The sequence below is a fragment of the Pocillopora damicornis genome, chromosome 2 (assembly GCF_964200805.1).
Source record: "Pocillopora damicornis chromosome 2, jaPocDami1.2, whole genome shotgun sequence".
NCBI classification, from domain to species: domain Eukaryota; kingdom Metazoa; phylum Cnidaria; class Anthozoa; order Scleractinia; family Pocilloporidae; genus Pocillopora; species Pocillopora damicornis.
Window position 1 is genome coordinate 15,463,583 of NC_142671.1, and position 21,481 is coordinate 15,485,063.

The window sequence follows — 21,481 nt, forward strand, 5'->3', positions numbered from 1 at the left end:
AACACTTACGCTTATCTCGTGTTCTCCCAACCTCCCGCGTGTTTACACCAGGCTATGTAAACACGGAAACCATTTTACATTTCTTCAGTATCAACTTCTATTGAAGAAGAAGAATAAGTGCCTTGTGTCTTCAACACTCTGAAAATAATTCTATTGTACGGTCATATCTTCTTTATTGATTTCTTAAACAGTAAAACAGTAATTTAATTGTAATTCTGAGATATAAGCACGCAGGACACTCTACCTTTTAATCAAAAATACGATCGAGATTCATAGCTAAGATTCTTACATCACCTCACAAGCCCTGACCACCACATCACAAATTATTCAGAATTTCAATTTTCCTTCACCAGATTGAAATATGTACAGTGTTCGATAAGGACGAACAGTATTCCTTTTCTCGTGTGTAAATTAACAACTGAACATAAACGATGCCAACATTTCTCTCAAGTTCGTCAGCTCATTACATCGCACAGAGTTCTCTAAAGTGTAACATCCTACTCTAAATGAGCTCTAAGGAAATCATTGTAAGAAATCCTTCCTGTCATGTTCTTATCGTAAAACGAAAACAGGTGGAAAAACTCCTCTTCATTTAAGTCGACCTTGAATTTTCTCATCATCTGTCTGAACTCGACAAGTGAGCAAGTTCCGTTTCCACTTTTGTCAAGACCCTGCGGAGGATAGAAGAATTATTACTACTGCCAGCAACACCACCAGAAACTAGGATTTCCATCAGAGTTACCCGTCAGAATCAAGTGAGAAGAAAACAACAACTGTTTTACTGATAGTTCTCCCTCCAAACACTGCACAGACCGATGCAACCCTCTTATTTCACAACCCATTCGCTTAAAGACAACTCCTCTTTTAAATCTTACGGAATGTATGCATGGCCGGCGAAGGCTGTTACAAAATAGACATTAAAGGCAACTCGGCAATGTGCTAGTGGAAAATAACTGATCACCTAAAATCTTAGTTTTTAGAGAACCGAAACACCCTGGCGACTAGGAAAGAGTCTACAGGTGCAATCACGTTCGCTTGTTTAATTCCATTTCATTACATTATGACGACAAAATATCGAGGACTTGTGATGTAATATGCCTTACCCTGAATGCTCTCCTCATCTCCTTCCATTCACGCCTTATTAGTGCTCGAATAGTGGCCATTAGTTCGATTAACCGGTCACTCCTGTATCCTGGACTTGTCTAAAAGAAAGGGACGATAAAATCATGCCTTGATTTAATGAATTTATGCCAACATCATGATTTAAACTGTTTAACCTGACAATCAAAACTCTATACACGAGAGAGTGTATACCATTCACATAAAACTACTTTCGACCAAGCTTTTCACTATGGAGCGAAATCGTATCAGAGATGACGCAAATTGACATTGATAACTTGTATGAAGTCGTCGAGACTTCTTTTTTTAACATGAGACATTTGGCCTCTTTTTCAAGACGAGGCCTGGTGCCCAACCGTTCGTATGAAAATGAGTTTTCGGAAATGGGCAATTAAGAGCGGTTGTTATTCTAAATTACTTATCCAAACCCTCCGTTATTAGAATTGCACTGAAACAAGGTGAAGACGCCTAGTAAGAAAATTGTATATTAATGACGCTTTGCCTTTTTTGTCACTATCTTCTTAATTTGAGAGTTTTCTTCAACGCATAGGTAAGCTACTTACCGGCATTCTGCTTGGCTGCAATTTGGGTCTAGTAAGAGAGTTTCCCTCCTGAGATTTCAAATTTAATACAAAATGCCGCATGAAATCTTTGTACACAATTCTGAAAGTAAATGAGAATAACAGAGATGAGACAAAACCCAATACTCGAACAAGCAATTCCCACACTCGAAATGTTTCTGAACCAACATGAAAAAAATAAAGGACCGTAATTTAAATTGGCTGAAATGTATATACTTAAAAATACTGAAATATATCTTACCCTCCTTTTTCTTCACTGCTGTGTTTTCTCCACAAAGACAATAACTCGGTTGGGCTTAGATGAATGTCGTGTTTCAAAAGGACATCTGAAACAAGAATTATCAATTTTACAAAAAACATTACTAGCGCGTGCTTGGTTTGGAATGGTATCAATTTGGGGATGGAACAAAAAGTGAGGAGACAACCATTGCAGTTGCTTAGTCGTCTTGAACGACTTGATGTTTTGATTTCTTTAACCCATCCACTCCCGAGATCTCATTACCAATTCTCCTTACTGTCTGCAATACAGTTCTTGTGATGCTAGTGCGGAGAAATTGGTATTGGATCAACTGATAATTCCTTAATTGATATTTTCTTTATTCTCATCATTTGCCTGCTTGATATTGTAGTGATGTATTAGAAATTCTGTCTTGGTCACTCTTGAGAGTAAAAGGGTTAAGTATGAATCGTTTCCTATGCCAAACAGACTGAAGGTAATTGTTCGATTTTACAGAGCAAATTATGGTGACATAAAAAATAAATGCGTTCTTCGTGCAGTGTGATCGACTGGGGTGGCACCAACCTTTAAGTTGTTCAAAATCCACCGTTCCCTTGTTGCCACTGTCGATGTTCCTGAAGGATTTCTGAATCTGCTGCCACCGACGACAGATCTGATGAGAAAAAAATCTCAGTATTGTACTTTTGGTAACACGTCAAGATTCGGAAAAAGCTCCTTAATATATTTTCTTAGACGAACAATGATACTCACCGCGTCTTTTATATTCCTCTCTACGTCACTTGCTGAGAGGGGCGGGGTCAAAGATTCAGGTGAGGGGATCCTAACAGGCGTATGGACTGGAGACATTGCGGGCTCATATGATGCCTAAAACAGACACAATTACATTGTTCTTAAATCATGAATGAGTTTAATTTCTTTCTCTGCTTTTCAAGGCCTAAGATAAAAGAAGAGTTAAAAGAGCTTAGACGACGAAGGATTTATCCTAGCTACTCTAAAATTTGCAACACAGCAGAAACAATGCGACCCAGTTGGAAAAAGAAATTTCTTGGACTCAGAAAATGTGTATTTTCCTACCCTTCTATCGCGTGAATGAGGTGGTGTTGCAGACGCTGCTCGTGTTATTTCAGGTCTTGTAGAGAATATCTTCAAGAACTCCCTATAATCCACAGCACCATCGGAGTTCTTCGGAAGCTTCATCCAAATGTGGTTAAACTGATCACTTGTCATACGGAAGGCATGTTGATTGAGTATCTCATGAAGAGCACTGGCGCTAACTGTCCCACTGTGGTGAACGTCTTGGTCTGTGAGGGCCTTATCAATTCAAAAGAAAATCGTTACGTGATCATCCATTGTTTAACGTTGAAAAGCTCTTTGTAAATTGTACACAGACTTAAGAACCGTGCATCTGGACACAAAGAAATAGCTAAGGTTAAACAAACGCATTCTGACAGTTTGAAAATAAAACAAAAAGAAAAAGTTTATTAAAAAAAAAAAGTACCACAAGTCTTTTAAACAAAATATGACAAAACATCCAAGTGAAAACGACCAAACAAGACCAACAACCAAGAATAAGCATCAACATCTCTTGGTTTTAAAAGCCGGTAAAACGTCGCCAAGTAATGCATGGCTTTAATTCGCGACGTTACTTTAATAACTTGGTAGGTTACTTGAAATTACTCTTCTTCAGAGAATGACAACTGTAGAATGACAACTGTCACGGGAGATAAACAAAAAACACTTTACCTTTGCAAGACTGTAGAATCGCGCCACTACAACTTCTCGAACTCTCTTCTCTACGTCGGCATCAGTCATAACACGCGACCGCTTGGTGAAGTTATCGGCCGTTCTTTGGCGTTTTTCAGAAGAGGGATACAAATTCTCCAGCCACTTGCGAGTTGCCTAAGAAATAAACAAACGTCTTGCCATTAAATGATCTTTCTGATAGCGTGTTTAAACCGCAGATACGTAAGATTAAGATGCTCGAAACCGTATTTTTAAATCCTTTAAATAGGTCGCCAAGAATTTAAATGTTTAGTGAAGTATTTTACCTTAACTTTGTGCACGTAACGGGAACAAGAACGCTTAGAACGTTTTTTCCCCCTTTTTTTTAAAAGCAAAATGACTCTTCAAACTTCATGCAATGGACCCACAAACACAAGGAATGGGAATTATGATTGTATCGGCGTAGAAGAAGCGACAATCATCGGCACCACTTTTGGCACAAGCAGTAAAGTAGGAGTGAAGAAAAGATCGACAACGCATTTCATATATGTTGTGAAAGCGCGTTTGTTATCAAGATCTCCTCGTTATTACGCAAAACCTCATGTGGTACGAATAAACTGAGTCCTTTCATATCATTAGCTTTTTTCTTTTTCTTTTAGAACCTCGATATTTATCCAACCACTCAGAACTACCGAGTGTCCAGAATAAATTGTGGTCTGATTCACCGCTTCTCACTGTAAGTTGCAGTCATCATTTCATAATTCTATAGCTGAAAACAATCGCAGTTGTTCTCACCTCGGCGTCTGATTTCTGAAAGCTCTTCAGGAAATCATCGTATGATATCAAGTCTCCTTCTCCAAAGTTTCCCTTCTTCATGAGTGCCTGTGAAGTTGACAGCGGATTTATGACACAATCCTTCTTAAGCAAATAGTTTTGAACTAAAGTAAACATGACAGCTTCTTGAATACAACGAGTATAAAGAAATCTCTTGAGCTGTTGAGCAGGTTTCAGCTGTAGATTCAACAAACTAAAGTGATCTACATTAAACTACCCCGAACATGGAAATTCGAGCGGTTCACCTGAGTTAAAATTCATCTGTCATGCAAGTATCTTAAAAATTTCCCACAATTTGACCCAAAAGTAAATTGCTTTCAAAATAAGAACCAGTAATTCTGGGATTGCACTCGCGAAAATTTCTGCTACAGGAGAATTAAACTCAAACGTTAAGTAATAGATTCGCGACAGAAGGCAACAGAATTATTTTTTTTTTTTACCTGAAATTGTTTATCAGACATCACAAAACAGAACGCATTGACTATTTGATGCAAGTCTTCCTTAGTAACCAGTCCCACTCCTTCTCGATCAAACGCGGCGAAGGCCTAGAGATCAAAGCATAGAATGAATACGAAAAACAGTCAACATTTGAAAGTGAAAGAAGTGAACTTCACAAAGTGGGGGGAAGGATGGGACTTACTCTTTGGATAGTTTCAGGATTTTCGCCGATTTTGTTCCTAAGTCTGTTGATGGCGGCTTCAGGTGAAAGTGAATCGTGTCTCTCAAACAACACCGGCGTGAAAACTTTGCCAGGTGTATCCAAGGTAACGCGCCCATACCCAGTAAGCCTCTGGTCTTGAAACGCGCCCAGGAACTTCTCGTAAGAAAGCTTGTTCTTCCCGGATAGACCACACCTGACAAAAGAAAAATCATGAAGATACGCTGGAGATTGAGGAACGAGGCTCCTAAGCTCAGGATGTTTGTAAGCCAAAGAGGAAGGGTCAGGTGGACACTTTTAATCCCAAAATCTCAAAGCACGTTTGTCGAAATGATGAATGTAATTTTCTCCAATGGCTGTAACGGAAGTTAATGTCATTCCTAACATCATTCACAGGTTGTTGATTTCATCAATTTCAAAATTGTTAGACTTGACAATGTAATCACATTGTAAAAATCAAGACCGCCACTGGCTTTCAATGTTTGTGTGTGGAAAGTAAATTTTTGGTGGTTCGTGTGGTGGAAATCGGTATTGGTCAACAACAGAACTGCGCTGATAAAAATAACACAAGTTTCACGTTTCTGTTCCGACAACACAGTCGTCGAACGAAGCTATAAAGAGAAAAACCTTAACAAAGCGTGAAAACAAAAAGGAGAAAAGCTGTACATAGCTTGTCGACAAAAATCGGAACGAGGGGAAATAAAAGCAACAATAAAAATAAACAAACAAAAGAAAATTACTCACACGTCGCACCACGAAACTCTAGTATCAATCCCTTAACTCCCACAGATGGTTAACATGTACCTTATTCGTATAATATCCATACATCGCAAACAGGTAATGAGAATATTCAAACTTATCAGGTAGGAAATGTTATCTTGATCTAACACCAAATTCTCGTAACTAATTAGCAAGGAAACGTGTAGCAGCCAGGAGGGAGAATGTAGATCTTGGGAATTAAAGGGTTAATACAAACCTGTCGAGTAGAATATTGAGTTGAACATCACCCAGGAAGTAGTGAAAGTCAAACAGAACTTTCTGCAGTTCGTTCCTCGATATGTAACCATCTTTGTTTTTGTCAACTGTCTCGAATGCTTTCCTCAAACTTTCGTAGCCGTCACGAAAACGATCCCTGAAACAAAGACAATGAGTTTATATAAATAAATAGATTAAGCAGCGGTACATACATGGGAGGCTTCTTCGCCCAATAGTACCGAGCTGAATTGATGGAGAACAGAAAAGTTATGGACATGGAGGGAAACCCTCGGAGTAATAATAGAAAATGAAAACAAGCCAAACCCACAGGTCGAGACTCTCAGGTACTGGAAACGGACTCAGGCCACAGTGTTTGTGAGGGGAAGAGGGGTGAGGTGAGCACTTTGCTCACGGTATGGATTCTCCTTTCCTCATCATCACTACTTGCGACTCTTAGGAACACAAAATTAGTAACAATAATTAATCGATGGAATCAAATTCACCTCAGCTGTTGTTCAACTTCAATTGCGGATAAGAACGAAGCAGCCTGAGCTTGATTGAGTGTGGCAGCCATATGCATGTCCTAACAAAGCAAGATAGATAACATTACGTAATGACTAAATGGGGAGACAATACTCGAGGTATCCAAAAATTGAATACCTTACGCCCCACCCTATAACAAAATATGGCAAGTAACACTCCTCCAACGAGACTGCTTAGAAGTCACATTTACAACAGTAGCGTTTCCTCAGGAGGTACACTTCACTGATACTCCTTAGTGCATACAAACACTTCATCACCGTGTACAATAAGGATATCAAAGTACTCTCGCGTAACTGACTTTATCTCCACTGTAATCAACAAACTATGTTACAATAGTATTTATAAGGACTAGCACCTGTTGTTTCCTGTACATACTCTCCATAACCTGTTGGCTCTGTTCAGTTATCTGAGTGCTTGGTCCGTGCACATCACCTGGCGCCATCTCCCCTCCTAACTTGGCTAGGAATTCATGATGATCCACATAGCCATTTCTATCAGTGTCATACCTGAGAAGGGTTACGCACGTTGTGAGATACGAGCAATAAATTGAAGACTGGTTTTCTAGAATATAAAAGGATATTTCGAGAAGTTTTCGACTTACTTTTCCCACAATTTCTTGAATTCTTCTTTGTTGACCGGGATCTGAAAGTGATAGAGCACTTTCCTAAGCTCCTTCTTAGTAACTATTCCGTTTCCATCGCGGTCGAAAGCCAAGAAAGCTTTTGACAAGTCTGCATTCTGCTCCCAGGCTTTCCTTCTGATGATGACATCCGCTTGCTCGGCGCTCAAGTAATTTAGATCCTGTGTTTCATTGAAGCTGAAAAAAAAAGCCACATTGTGATAAACAAAATTACATGTACTTCATTGTTGGCAAGAACCACTTAGACGATTCAATTACAAACGAGGACGTAAAAAGCTTTAAAAGATCCTACAACAGTCGCCTAACTAAGGTAATATTAAATTTTGAAACTAGAATAAAGCCTCGGAGCGAAGGCTTTTTCACTTTTCACTGATTATAATATTGACGATAACTTTGCGTTTATATTGAGCACTTTTCTTTTATGTTAACTTCTTTGGTTACTTTCATTATTCCGATTTTAAAAGTTTTCATATTTAATAACACAGCTACATAGGCTTGTTAGCTGACACTGCTTCAGTTACCGTCTAGAAATAAAAGCGTTTGATTGGCTGATTGGGTTCTTTGCCTGAAAACATGATGAATGGGCGAGACCATGACAAGGTGATTTTGATTGTTGACTGTTTTTGGGCTAGGGGAGGGGTAGGTGCGCAGTTCCTCAGATACTAACATTGATCCGGTGATTTCATAGCGTAGTATGACTAATTTTTCGTAATCTAAATATCCAAGAAGTCAGCTTCTGTTACCTGTGGTTAGAGTACAGCCATGGATGTCCCTCTTCAACAGTCTCAACATGCTCGAACCGTTTTAAGAATTCTCTGTAATTCAATTTAGCTCCTTTCTGAATTCCGAGATTTGACATGAGCTTGTCGAACTCCTCGTCTGATAACAGGAACATGAAAGAGTCCAGAATGCGCCTGAATTCCGGTCTGGTAATCAGCCCATTCCGGTCATAATCTATCTTCTGAAACGCCGCACGTAGGTCCTGTTAGAGAAAAGGAAAATATAGAGTATAGTTTTATGTAGAGGCTGTGGGGCGCAAAGTTGATCAGCCTATCATAAGTCGCAAAGAGCCGTTTCGGGCTTTTGTAGGTCCCAAAAGCCGCTGGTACTAAGGAAAAAATGTTGTGCGCAAGCCGTTGACTAGGAATCTTTGATCTCTGAATTATCACTCCTTTGTTTCCAGAGGAAGTTTTTTGCTTCAGTTGTTCTACAGACTATGTGGAAAATTGTGCTTCACAATAAGGTTATAGCAAAGGTGACAGCCTAATATCTTCTCGAAGAGACTGAAAGGCTGGTGCTAAGACCTCAGATGTCCAGGCGTGGATCAACGATCTACACATGTTTTATTGATTCAATCCTAATTTGTAGAGGGAACACTGTAGCACATGATGCAAAAAGCATTTGTAGGGTGGGTTTTACTGTCCTTGCTTTACAGCTTATGTTTTCAAACTTACGACTTCTGTCATGACTTTACATCGCACACATGAATTCCACACGGAAAAATAATTTCAGCAGAATGTTTCACCTTCTTATTAACCCCACAACATCTCTTCTACAGGTTCAGTATCAACTTTTTAAACAAGTTGACTCTCGCCTAACGTGAGCATTTACACAAAATGGGAAACTTAGCATAATCATCTCTTTGTCTGCTATGTTTTCTTTTTTTCAAAATGAATAATCCATGCGATAATTCAACCCCATATATCACAATTTGTAACCTGGAAGCTCTCCCGCAATTTGCTTCTCAGTTTCGCCTCCACTACACTTGCTTTCATCGACTCTTCTTGAGGCACCGGGAGGTTGTATCTGACAAAAACAAAATTCCGATAAATTGAGTAACGTACGTACTTTTAAAAAAAATAGAAACGTGATGACCATTCTGAAAACCTTTACTACCTGTGACTTGGGTATTCGGGTGCTTTTTCTCCGACACCAAAGGACCGTCGATCTTGAAAATGGTCCAGAAATTCCATATACGTAATCTTTCCTTTGTGAAACCCCAGTCTGAAAAGCAATCATGAAGTTTCGATATAGAGCGCTTTTCGATTGAGTGTCTTAGGACCATAGTCATTACAAAGGCCAATCAGAAGAAAGGGAAATATCTTACTCAGCCGATACGAACTCCACGTAAGAATAAGCAAACTGCTCGATGCGCAGGAAAACGCGGGTGACCAAATCGTGATTGGTTTAAGTTTTGCATCTGATTGATTGCGAAAGTGGCGCGAGTTTTCTGGACCAATCACAGAGCGAGTTAAGCAAATACAACTACTATTCCAATCTACTTGCAGCTGACCTTAATCACACAGATACATGTAATTTCAACTTAACAAGGTTTCCCGAGAAATTGGCACAATTTTCAACTAGTAAGTAAAGACCGCTTCTCAAGTGAGTAAAGGAAAAACACCAAAGGAATTACAAGGACCGATCGAAACAGCAGTATTTGGGATCGAGCCGATGAGAACCAGAGGTAAGCGTAAGCAAAATGGCTTGTAAAAAGGGGAAATGCAAGTGACTCAGTCACGATTCGTTTTTGGATCTGTTAAGAGGATGGTGTAAGTCATTTAGTACAGAGAGCGAAAAGACAAAAATAAATCACTGAAAGTTTGGATAATTTTCAAAATTCATTTGAAAAGTGCTCTTAGTTAATAAATGTTTACATTCTTACCTGGCACTGAGAATGCGAAACTGATCATCTGTCATGTATAAACCCAGACTGTCTAAAATCTGTCAGAAAACAAACAGAACACGTGTGAATCATGTACCAACACTCAAGGTATAGACACGTTGAATACTGAACCTCATGGAAATAAAGAAAACCTATACTGGACTTCATGAAGTGCTAAGTTAAAAATATCTCAAGTGTTGGCTTTCGTGTACATACCAATCGGAATTCTTTTCTCGAAATTTTTCCATCTCCATCGCTGTCAAATTTGACAAAAGTTTTTCGGAAGTCTGGTGACCTTTGAGAGATGTACTCCTGGGAAGACAATTAATACATGTATGCTGAGTCAGCGGCTTGACAAAGTGGATCAGTGGGTGGAGTCAGGTTCGTTCTAGGCTCGATTACCAGCAGGCATTCGTGAAAATGAACCCGCGCTCTTATCCCCAACCCGCTTCTTGGGGAAGAGCGAAGACCAGGCACGAATGAGCGGCGGAAATCGAACCTAGGTTCGTTCAAGCTCAATTAGAAATTACTATCTATATGTCTAAATTTGGGTCAAGAATTTCCAGGTTGTAGAATCTGTGACAGTGAACACGGCTTTTACCTCTAAGTCTCCGTTAAAAGCAAAGTGATCATAGCTGCCGCTCAAAACTACGCTGACTATACCCAGGAACCAATGAAAATTCTTAGTCAACATATGCTACCGTCCTAACGCGGGAAAAATTCAAGTGACTAAGTCTCGATTGCCTCTGAGTGGCTGAGAGGATGGGGCAAGTTTTACACCAAAAACAAAACCTTTTGAGTTAAAATCGAAGCAACACCTGATAAATTGCGACTGGAAATTGGAAATTGGTCTTTCGTCATTTAGTTACTGTTGGAAATAATACTTAGATATTTTGGTTGTACCTTAAGGATCTCCATGCATTCATTAGCAGTTTTCTGGCCTGTGAGGTTCAGGGCTCTCTCTTCCGCAAGTTCCAGTCTGTAAATATAATAATAAATTGGGTGAAACATACCAGAACAGAACATCACGGTAACCACGTTTCGAACATTACCAAAGATATAAAATGCTAATTTTACTTCACACCGACGGGCATAGATGGCCCTTCGAAAGAGTGTCGTAAAACCAAAACCAAAGTAATCCCAACAGCCAATCAGAGGAAAGGAAAAAAAATCCTAAGAGCCAATGAGAACTCCAAGTAAAAACAAGCAAGCTCACTAAAGTGCGGGAAAACGCGATTGACCGAGTTATGATGGTTTTGGTTTTGCATCTGTTTGCTTGAAAGAACGACACGAGTTTTTTTGGACCAATCACAGCGCGATGCAAAAATTTCTCTAATTCGTTAGTATTATTCCACTCCTAAAGGGCGTATAATGTCTTCATCGGGAGATGTTCCTTACCTTGTAGACTGGTCTTGTTTCATAAACTGAGCCTTCGCTTCACTTTCATCATGAATTCTAGTGCTTAAACCGTTGATGTCCCCGCCAACAATGTCCACACCCTGAAGTAATATATTCGAGTGGATTTTGATTGTAAGAATAAGATGGAGCCATATAACTTTTGAAAACGAAAGAAAATTTTATTAGTCTGTAATGAAAGAGTACTTACAAGTTTAGCAAGAAATTCTTGAAAATCAACAGTTCCATTTGAATCTTCATCTACCCGACTCCACATCCTAAAATAATTGAAGAATGTCAGTAAGAGTGCGTTACTTTTAATTTTGATTACACAATTCCAAACTTTATTTCATACTTAATGTGACAATCTGGCAAAATTAATCAATGACGACACTTTGTGATGCTTACTTCAATTAACCGATAGGGGAGAAATGCAAAACGTAAAAGTGTTTCTTTGGTTAACGCGTTTGTTTATGTTTTTTGTTTTCTTTCTTGATTTTTTGACGCATGGTAAAAAGTCTTCCTTATGTGCGATTTTTGTTAGTTAACGAGAGTTGTTGGATACCTATCTCTAGAGCAAAAGCATTGTTTCGAAAGTGCCGCCGCCCTTTCTGGGCATGCGCAACGAAACAAACGTAGACCTTCGACCTATCAATCGACCCGGGAAAAATCAGACGCATTCACACAAGATGCAGCATTCTGCCAGAATACATCTCAACATCTCATCTCAAACGATCTGCACTTAAATCAGTGCTGTTTTAATAAAGTTACAATCATCCGAACTTTACATAAAATGGTGCCTTACAGTTCAAAATGATCATCAGAGACAGGAAGGCAGTATTTTTCCAGCAGTAGCCTCAGTTCATCGCGTGATATGGATCCATCTCTGTCTCCGTCAACACCAAGGTATGCTGAGGCAATTGCTTTCCAGTTATCTGTAATCTTTGCGCGCAAGATGTCTTCCACCTGACAAAACCATTCGGGTTTTGATTCAACAGACTACATCAGTACTTGCATGTAATTTGTAACTTAGTTAGGTTTATACGTAAAAAAAAAAAAAAAAAACCCAGCCTGTACGTAATTAATAATTATAAACTTGTCGTACACCTTCTTCCAAATTGTCTTATCCAAATGAGCGGTAGATCAATGTCTCTTTCAGTTTCCCAACTCCGCAAGGTATAAATCCAAGCGGAATGTTTGAAGAACACGAGAAATTTTAAAGTGTGGTTTATTGCTTGGGTAAATGACGTCACGTTTTTGAATTTGCTGTAGATTTATCAACACAAAAGACGATAGTGTTGTAACCAATCATTTCTTCGCACACTATCCCAGTTAATTTAGATGGGAAAGTGAAGAATGATAGAAACTGGACAACAACTATAGTTTCATATATTACACTAAACACCAACTTACAGTGGACCAAGCCATGACAGCTGGAGGCGAGACACTTTTTGGTGAATGATCTGACATCAGCCAAGGGTGTGCACCCTAAAAGGAACAGTTACAAACATGTTGAAATACACTGTATGAAAAAGATCTAAACTTGAGCCACGTGGCCAGTAAATCTGGAGCTCATACTGGTCTTTGTAACATGAAGTTAAGATGAGTGTACTGCTACTCCATGGTATGGGTTACCTGTCTACTGCAAGGTTATCCCCCCCTTCCCCTAGCATTTTATCAGGTTTCCCCACAGTTTGCCAGGACCCATTTAGACCCCAATATGGAGGAATGTAGAGTGTCTTTCTTAGTAACACAACACTATGACCCAACCAGGTTTTGGAATGAGACTTTGTGACTTAGAGCGAAAGCCTTTGGGACATCAGGTCTCTTGTTTTTCTTTCAAGCTCGCCTCAATTTTGTAAAGTGGCCATTTGGTAAATCTGTAAAACATATTAGAATCATAACTCAAATGATTCAGACAGTCTCTTATATGAAACCACTTTTCCAAAACAGCAAGAAATCACACAGTAGTTAATTTTTGCTATATGTATCCAGTAGCTTCTGCATTTAAAGATACACCAGCTGCAGTCAATTATCCAGATTTGAAGGGAAAAACAAATTGATTATGCAAAGTCCCTGCTGCTCACCTCAGTTTCTCTTTGTTCAAATCTGTCCAGGAAATCTAGGTAGGAAATATAGCCTTTGTTGTAAGGATCAATCTTGGCCATCAACTCATGGAACTGCTGTTGACTCATACGGAAACAGAAGCTTTCTAGGACACGCCTGAAGTCACGTTTTGTGACACGACCATCTTTATTCTGCAAAAGAAACACATGAAAAGCCAGTTAGACTACATTCTGTATTTGTGCTCTGAGGGACTTTCACAGTTGAAAGTTGCAGAGCTCTCTCCCAATATAAAAATTTTCAGGCATGTTTCCTATTGGTGACTACCATCTATCACTCCTAACAGTATCAACCCTGAATCAAGAATCAAGATTAAATAAATAAAGGAAAGAGGAAGTGCTTTACTGCTGAGTGAATTCTTGATGGCAATACTGGTGTTATGGGAAAAGTTTGGAAAACAGTGTAGAGATTATGCATACTGATGTTAGGGTGAAGTGGGTTAAAAGCATCATGTACTGTACACCTACATCATCAAAAACAAGAAAGGCTTGCTTGATGGATGAGAAACTGTTCATGATCTTTGAATGGAGGAGTTTCCATATGTCATCTGTGGTTGGCATTTGTTCTGCTTCACGCACTGGATTGTACCTGAAACAGCAAGAAAAATGTCCAGAATACAAAAGTTTAATACACCTGTTGTAATGCCCTTGATTGGCCATCTGATATCAATATCAAGCAAGTTAACTTCAAACAAGCCACTTAGCAATTAATTGATTAACATACTTATGATTGGGTTTGATTGGAATAGTCTGTCCATTTCCTTTTGTTACTGGTGCCTGGAACTTTTCAAGAAACTGTTCATAAGGTATCTTGTGATTTGCACGAATTCCACACCTAGAAAATAAAACAGAAGGTAGAAATTTTCTAATCTGGTATATCTGTATTCAGGTTTTCTTTCCATGTGAAATCAATCTTTATATTTTCCTCTTATTATCAATTACCTGTCCATCAGCTCCACAAACAGTTTATCAGACATTGGAAAGGCAAAGTTGAACAGAACTCTTTTAAGTTCATCTAAGGTTACAAAACCATCCCCACGCTTGTCAAATGCCACAAAAGCACGAGTAATATTGCTGTGATTTTCTAACATCTATAAAAGGAATAAAATAGTAGTTTTTTTATTTTTACTCTCCCAACATAGCATTCTAAAAGAAGCACAGATTAGTCAGATTCCAAAATTGTCTCACAGTTTTGATTATCAGTTTAAAAGCGGGAGATGTCAAAAAATACCAAACAAAAATTAAAAAAAAAACAAAGCCCAACATAAAATAAACTTTAAAATGTACCTGTAAATAAATTGGAAAAAAAAAGTTTTGGAATGCTTATCAACATCATTTTTAACATTTTTAAAATATAATATTAGAGGCTGCAATAAGGGAAAAGGCTGCAACCATGTCCACTCACCTTGACACAAAAATCAGCTGTAACCCTGATCAAATGTACATTGTAATGATGCTATTTAATGGAACACACTCTGCTAAAAAATTTTCCAAGATTATTTACCTTCTTTCTGAGTTTATGTTCAAGTTCTACAATGGTGAGAACAGGAGGACTTTGCTTCCTCTCTTGGCCTGATTTGGGTCGACTGCTTACGGCGGCAAGTTTCACCAACTGTTGACCCTCAACTTGGCCTGAGACAAAAAGTCACATGCAATGATCAATAAATAAGACCTAAATTGTGTGAATTTAAAGATAAATTATGACAAAAATCACTTTGTTTACTATATTGTGTACCCTGTAAGTAAATACGATATCTACAGAAGTACATAATTTAGAGCATCTGTGACACAAGGCATCTGACTGTACACACTGTTATAACCAAAAGGCCTCCATAAAAAGTAAAAACAAAGAAATCAATCAAAGAAAAGCTACATAAACTTAAAAGTACTAGTATTGATAGTGTTATGAGGTGCAGGCTAATTAACACCAAGGAATGTCAACTTCATCTGCTACTCATGACATACTCTGTGTTCTGTGATGAAGATTAAAAGATGTTTCAGGTGTTCTTCTGATACTTTCACAAGTGATTTTCCTTCCCTCTAAGGAGTAGAAAAATGGCATTTTGCCATTGTAATGATCTTGCAACAAGACTTGCCGCAAAGGTTCATTCTTCTTAATGCTTGGGAAGGTACATGATCGTCTGTGAGCCTTAGACTTGGAAGATATACGTTTCAAAGGCATGTAGAATGTAAAGTTGTTTTTTAAATTATCACGAGCATAGCCTTGGTTTGGCCTTCTTAGTTGTCCTCCAAGTCTAAAAGGAGTTTCCATAGCCAAATGCATAGTGATCTGACTTTAGAGAAGACTGCTTTACTCAAAATATTTATCACCAAAAATTTGATTCTGTTAAATCTTCATAACAGCTCTAGACTGACTGATCGAAACCATGTAAGTTTGTATTTAACTAGTGTTGCTAAGGAGATTCCCTAATTGTTTGTTTTGGTTTTTGTTATGACTAATTTGACAATATTAAGGAAATTAATATTTAACCATCAGCTGTATACTTAACCCTTGATTGGTAGATGAATAATTTGTTTTCAAAACAAGTCAAAGAAAGAAGTGAATCAAAATTTAAAACAACTACTAGGAATGTTTCTACTGGAAGCTTATTAATAATCTACTGTCAGTATTTTCAATACCTCAAAAGTACTTATGTTCAATTTAAGTAAAAATATTTATTAAATCAGATGAGATCACAATAGTTTTGTTTTAATTCAATGCAAGTGTATATGTTTGCATCATTTTATTATTCTTCAAAAGCAGAGTTAAATAGAATTTGGGTAAATGGAATTAAAGAAAATTAAAGAAAAAATGTTTGCTTGGTAAAAATCACAATTATTTGATGGATGACAATAAACTTTATTGATTATTCTACACCTGCAAGCCATTGTACTTATAAATTTTTTATCACAATCAGTAATAGTACTGGTTGATTCAATTCAATAAATCCTATTCATTTGAACACAACCATGATACATGAACACCATAGATGCTGATCCACTGATTTGGAGTTGTCTAAAGTCACATGTAATTAACAAAGGAATTCTGTGCAAATATAACATCAGTTATGGGCAATGAGTATTTTTTTTATATTCACTAGAAGAAATTGATCTCTTTTAACAAGAATAACACAAAATTATATGTATTTACAAATTAAAATATTAAGGATTGAAGACAAAAAACCAAAATTGAAAAATGAAAAACTTAACACATGATGGTAAATTTCATGATGTATCTGTACATGTATCTGTATTTGCAATACTAACAGCAAACATTCAAACAATTGAGGTTTTAAAGTCAACTCAGATTGGAAAGTACTTTCAAGTGTACTACATGTAGATGTCAATCCAATTTGAGCCAAAATGTAGCATGTGGACTGAATAATTTTTTGCCACTAGTTACATGAACATGTCAATATGTGTTAAACATATTTGTTAATGAAGAAATAATTTACATGTACCTGTTTTACTTGCTGTTTGATTCTTAGGCTTTGCATTAACTCCAAGCCGTTTGAGGAAGTCCATGTACTCTAGAGTGTGACCATTCTGAGTCATGTCATATTTACACCATAACCTGTGGTGAGAATGGTGTATATGATTGGGCAGAAATAAAAGGACTCCCAAATATTGAAGCAAATGTGATATAAGAAATAATGTACAGAGTTAAAATAAACATTGCCATAATAATAGGTGATTGTAAAACTGGAAACTTTATGAACTGTGCAGGGGTGACAGAAGGGCCTGCAGGAGTGGAGAGTCCTTTAATTTATACACAACATACTAACTATACGTAACCTATACATACTGACTTAATTCTTTTTTAGACAAGAGGTTGGTCTCATGTAATAAACTACCAACCCCTTCTTAAATGGCTATACTTAGCAAACTACCCCCTATCAAACTGTGCCCCCCCCCCCCACCCACCACTTTTACTTATTTGGCTACACTGCTTGGAAATCCTCTCCCAAAGCAATCATCTTTTTCAATATGAAGAACATTTTTTACAAAATTTTTATGCTTGACTTAGATCCTGAGGTTGGTCTTGAAATTATCAGAATGATGTCATCCACTTTGGAAAAAATAAATTCTTCTCATCTTCTCAGGGAAAAAAATATTTGTCTAGGTTAACAGTAATCTAATTTTGAGTTATTTTTTTAACATACTTGTTAAACTGTTCATCTGTCAGCCTGAAGCAGAAGTTTTCTATAACCCTTTTCAACTCATGTTTCTGTATGTGACCATCTCTGTTATAATCAAAGAGTCTTAAAGCCTTCATCACACTTTGTAGTTGACCACCCATCTGAAAAGAACACATGTAAATCATACGCCTTTCATAAAAGTTTTTGGTCATTGATAATTTTTCTGCAAATTGATATCACCAATAAATTACCATTTAAGTAACGTGGTGATAAAATCTTTACCTTTCTCCTTAACTGGTTCTCAATCTCATCAATGGGTAAGGCATCTCCTGGAGATTTTGTTTGGTTAAACCTAGACACAAGAATTGTAATAATCACAAGGAGAAGACCAAAATAATAGATGGTTTAAGTTTTAAAAGATGCAGTGTAGCCTGAATTAATAGTGGTTTACAATTTATGTTGACACAATTTTCACTTGACTCTGACATTTAATGACCTCCTGAAGGTTGTGGAAAGGTAGTCGTTGATATCAGCAGCTATCGACAACAGAAATCCTTTTCATGACTACCCAGAGGATCAATGGTAATTCATTTACTATATTTATTTGGCTATAAGTCAATTTTGGCTATAAGTCAATCTTGGCTAAAAGAAGAGACCTTGAGTAAAAGCTAAGAAAACCTTCCTCTACAACGTAAACTGTGAAGTGCTCAAGAGTGCTAGCAAAGTAATGTCAAAATATGTTCCTGAAACAAAAAGAAACACTTACTTGTGTAGAGTGCCAAGCAATCGTAACCCTTCTGGTGTTCCTCCTCTCTGGTGGTACTTCTCTAAGAACTCTATATATGATACTGACCCATCTCTGTTTGCACCAATCTGTTTAATTAAAAAAATTCCAAAAAAATTTAATTAATTACCTTGGTTTATTGCCACTGTTGGTTTCTTACCAGGGTTAACTGAGGTGACTGTAATGTAACTATACTCAGTCCGAGAAATAATTACAGAAAAATGTGTGAAGTGTGCATGCATACATTTCAGAACAAAGACATGGCAGACTGAATAACAACAACAACAAAACCAAATAAGTTCAAAGTTTGAGTCAACTGGTCTGATGCATATGGGAATCCTAGTCATGTCTCCCTCCCTAACTGAGTGACCACACCCATACATTGAGTAGTTACATTTCCCCTGATCCTGGTGGATCTAGACTAGAGTGGCAAGACCAAACAGGTCAGAAAACAGCACAGCGGCTGTTTAATGTGTTTTCCAACAAGTGCTGAGAGGGATATAAGAAAGCAAGGAACTTGACACATAAATGACTTTTTAACTACTGCCAAGTTTGGAAAACTTAATGAACCCAACAAACAATTTGTTTGTCAATATGTAAGAAGTAAAATGTTGGAGGCATCAGACAATTGACAACTTTGATCAATATAACATGATCACACTTGAAGGGAGACAGATTACTCTTGGGAGCAGGGTAAGACAGCTTGGGACAAAGTACCCACATTCTGAATGCATATGTCAGAGGGACATGGAATTTGTACCTTTTTAATGAGTTGCTCAAACTGATCCTCGGTGAGAGAAACACAGAACGAATCCAGAGCTCTTTTAAATTCACTTTGAGTTACTGTGTGAGTCTTTTCTGCATCAAATGTTTGCAGAGCCTTGTAAATGAAGAAAGAAAATTTTGTTAATATTTTAACAATAATTCAGATCACAATACATGGGGATGTGTAATATGTAGAACAACCTTTAACTAGAAAATATTATTTGAATGTAATGAAATGGTAGATCAGAATAATTTCCCAAAAAGAGCAAAAAAAGCATAACTGAAAAAAATGACAACAACGTTGTGAGGAATTAGTTAATGTTTATGTTCCACAGGTGTTTCTGCATTTTTTAGTTAGCCCCTCCGTAGGTAATCAAATTATTATGTGTCAGCAATAAACTGATAAACTTCTGACAAGGAACGTAATAAATGGACAATTTTTCCCCCTCAGCAAACTGGGACAAACTTCTTCTTCTCAAATGTTTCTTAGAAATCAAAACAGCTTCACAAAGCAACCAATGAGTAAATTGTCCTTTAAATAATTCGATGAATCTGCTTGGAGACAACTGATTTGAATTAGGGGAAGGAACACAAAATCAGAGGGATGTCGTTGTTGAAACCAACGCTAACTGGGATCTCACCTGACGCAGTTCAGCGGCATTTACTCGGATCTTTTCTCTCAGACGTGACTCGATCTCTACAAAACTCAAATTTGCGTCTGGAGACTTAGGTGAACCTACACAAAACATGGGAAAATGAGCAAACGAAAGCGAGCAATGTTGTTAACAACCCAATGGTAGTCGAGCATCAAACAGCGTCCTATTGAGCTCCATAGAATTCAATTGTACGAAAGATGTAATTTGCTGGAGCACAAGAAGTTCACTTGCATCTGTATGACGAACAAAAAACGTAGTTATTAACTGATGTTTTGTGTTCCGCGCGCGAGGGAACCACTGTTCTAATAGGTACAACGCGCATTCTGATTGCGACCGACAGAAGATTTCGATGTTAACCAAAAATTTATGTGGGAAAATGTATATAGGGAAACTCTGATTTTTTAAAAATTTTCAATAGAACTCACGAACAAAAATTAAAATGGAATTATCTTCTACTAATCAGATCATAATTAAAGTAAAATAGCAACAGATTGAACACGCTCAGCGGGTCATCAAGTTGTTTGTATCGCTTACCTAAACTTGAACCAGAAGAATCCCGCCTTCCAGGGCGTATGATTAACATACTTGATGCAACCCCTTTTGATCCACGTGAAGAAACAGCAACATTCCGCCCGCGAGAAATGTTTCCAGGTGAAGGACGATCAAGTGTTCCAAAGCCAGCTGACTTTCTGGAAGCTGGCCGAGGTGTTATCGTTAGTGCACGCGAAGATGGTCTAAGATCAGAAAAACTATGAACAGCCGGAGCAACTGCAACCTTGGCCATATTTCTGTATCGATCTGTAGAATTGAACTCGAAATAATGGAGGAAATCAAAGCGAAATCTCATTCAGTGTGTTGCTGACATTTGAACAGCCATTTTGCTTTCGTTGTTGTGTTGTTGCTATGTGGCTCGGATTCCCTTGAGCGTGGTTCCGTTGCTAGGCATTCGTTCGCGGGAAACTTTGATGAGCTTCTCGCATCCATGGGCATCTTGCCTCCGTTATGTCTCAGCCTCCTCTGTGCTAGTGCGTAGGCTTGCTGAGTGGAATAAACGGAGCCTTTCGAAAGAAATAAACTCTCAATTGATTTCCACCTAACAATTTAGAGTAAACCTGAAGTGGGTCCACTTAAGATGGGGTGTTCCTTCCCCTAATTTTTTTTTCAGGTCGGAAAGCGGCAGCGGACAGCAGAGGTGAGAGGAAAAGATGCGTTTGTTTCTCTTACCCCCTTACATACACAGGAAAATTTTAACGGAGGTCGCACCCATTATATTTCTGACATTTTCTATTTATTTATTTTTTGTTTCTCCTTTGCCTTTTGTTGGTTTGGTTTTAAATGGTAGTGTGCTTTTAGCCTAAGGGAGGTACCACTGCTACTACAATAGTTCGTCCACAATATTTCTTTCATCTGATCTCCTCACAATGTTGTAGTCAAACTCTTTCTCTGGATTCGATTTAGAGGTAAACTGCAGTTCGCCTCTCGACCCTCATAATCCCCAGTCTCCCGAGAGTCCGTACTTGCTCCCGTAAAGCAACGCTTTTGCGCGCATCCGGTCACGAGTCATAGAACGCAATCTCTTGTGCGTTACGTCACGAGTCATATAACGCTATATTTTGCGCGTTGCGTCACGAGACATAGAACAAT

General features: G+C 38.0%; 1 protein-coding gene across 1 annotated transcript; it reads right to left on the reverse strand.

Moving 5' to 3' along the window:
- Positions 1 to 156: 156 nt before the first annotated feature.
- Positions 157 to 20,757, reverse strand: LOC113677248 (EF-hand calcium-binding domain-containing protein 6). The gene is made up of 37 exons (XM_027194031.2): positions 20,372 to 20,757; positions 19,823 to 19,917; positions 19,177 to 19,296; positions 18,399 to 18,505; positions 17,915 to 17,984; positions 17,657 to 17,793; positions 16,955 to 17,067; positions 14,998 to 15,125; positions 14,436 to 14,584; positions 14,218 to 14,328; positions 13,962 to 14,082; positions 13,458 to 13,628; positions 12,784 to 12,858; positions 12,176 to 12,336; positions 11,582 to 11,648; positions 11,374 to 11,474; positions 10,879 to 10,954; positions 10,192 to 10,287; positions 9,976 to 10,034; positions 9,207 to 9,314; positions 9,029 to 9,116; positions 8,054 to 8,292; positions 7,272 to 7,487; positions 7,026 to 7,176; positions 6,631 to 6,710; positions 6,129 to 6,284; positions 5,135 to 5,348; positions 4,935 to 5,039; positions 4,456 to 4,542; positions 3,682 to 3,837; positions 3,013 to 3,249; positions 2,689 to 2,802; positions 2,503 to 2,590; positions 1,942 to 2,026; positions 1,683 to 1,782; positions 1,104 to 1,202; positions 157 to 671 (listed from the first exon to the last, which is right to left on the reverse strand). The coding sequence occupies exons 1-37, from the start codon at positions 20,682 to 20,684 to the stop codon at positions 498 to 500; spliced, it is 4,767 nt and encodes a 1,588-aa protein (XP_027049832.2). The 5' UTR covers positions 20,685 to 20,757; the 3' UTR covers positions 157 to 497.
- Between the last annotated feature and the right edge of the window lie 724 nt (positions 20,758 to 21,481).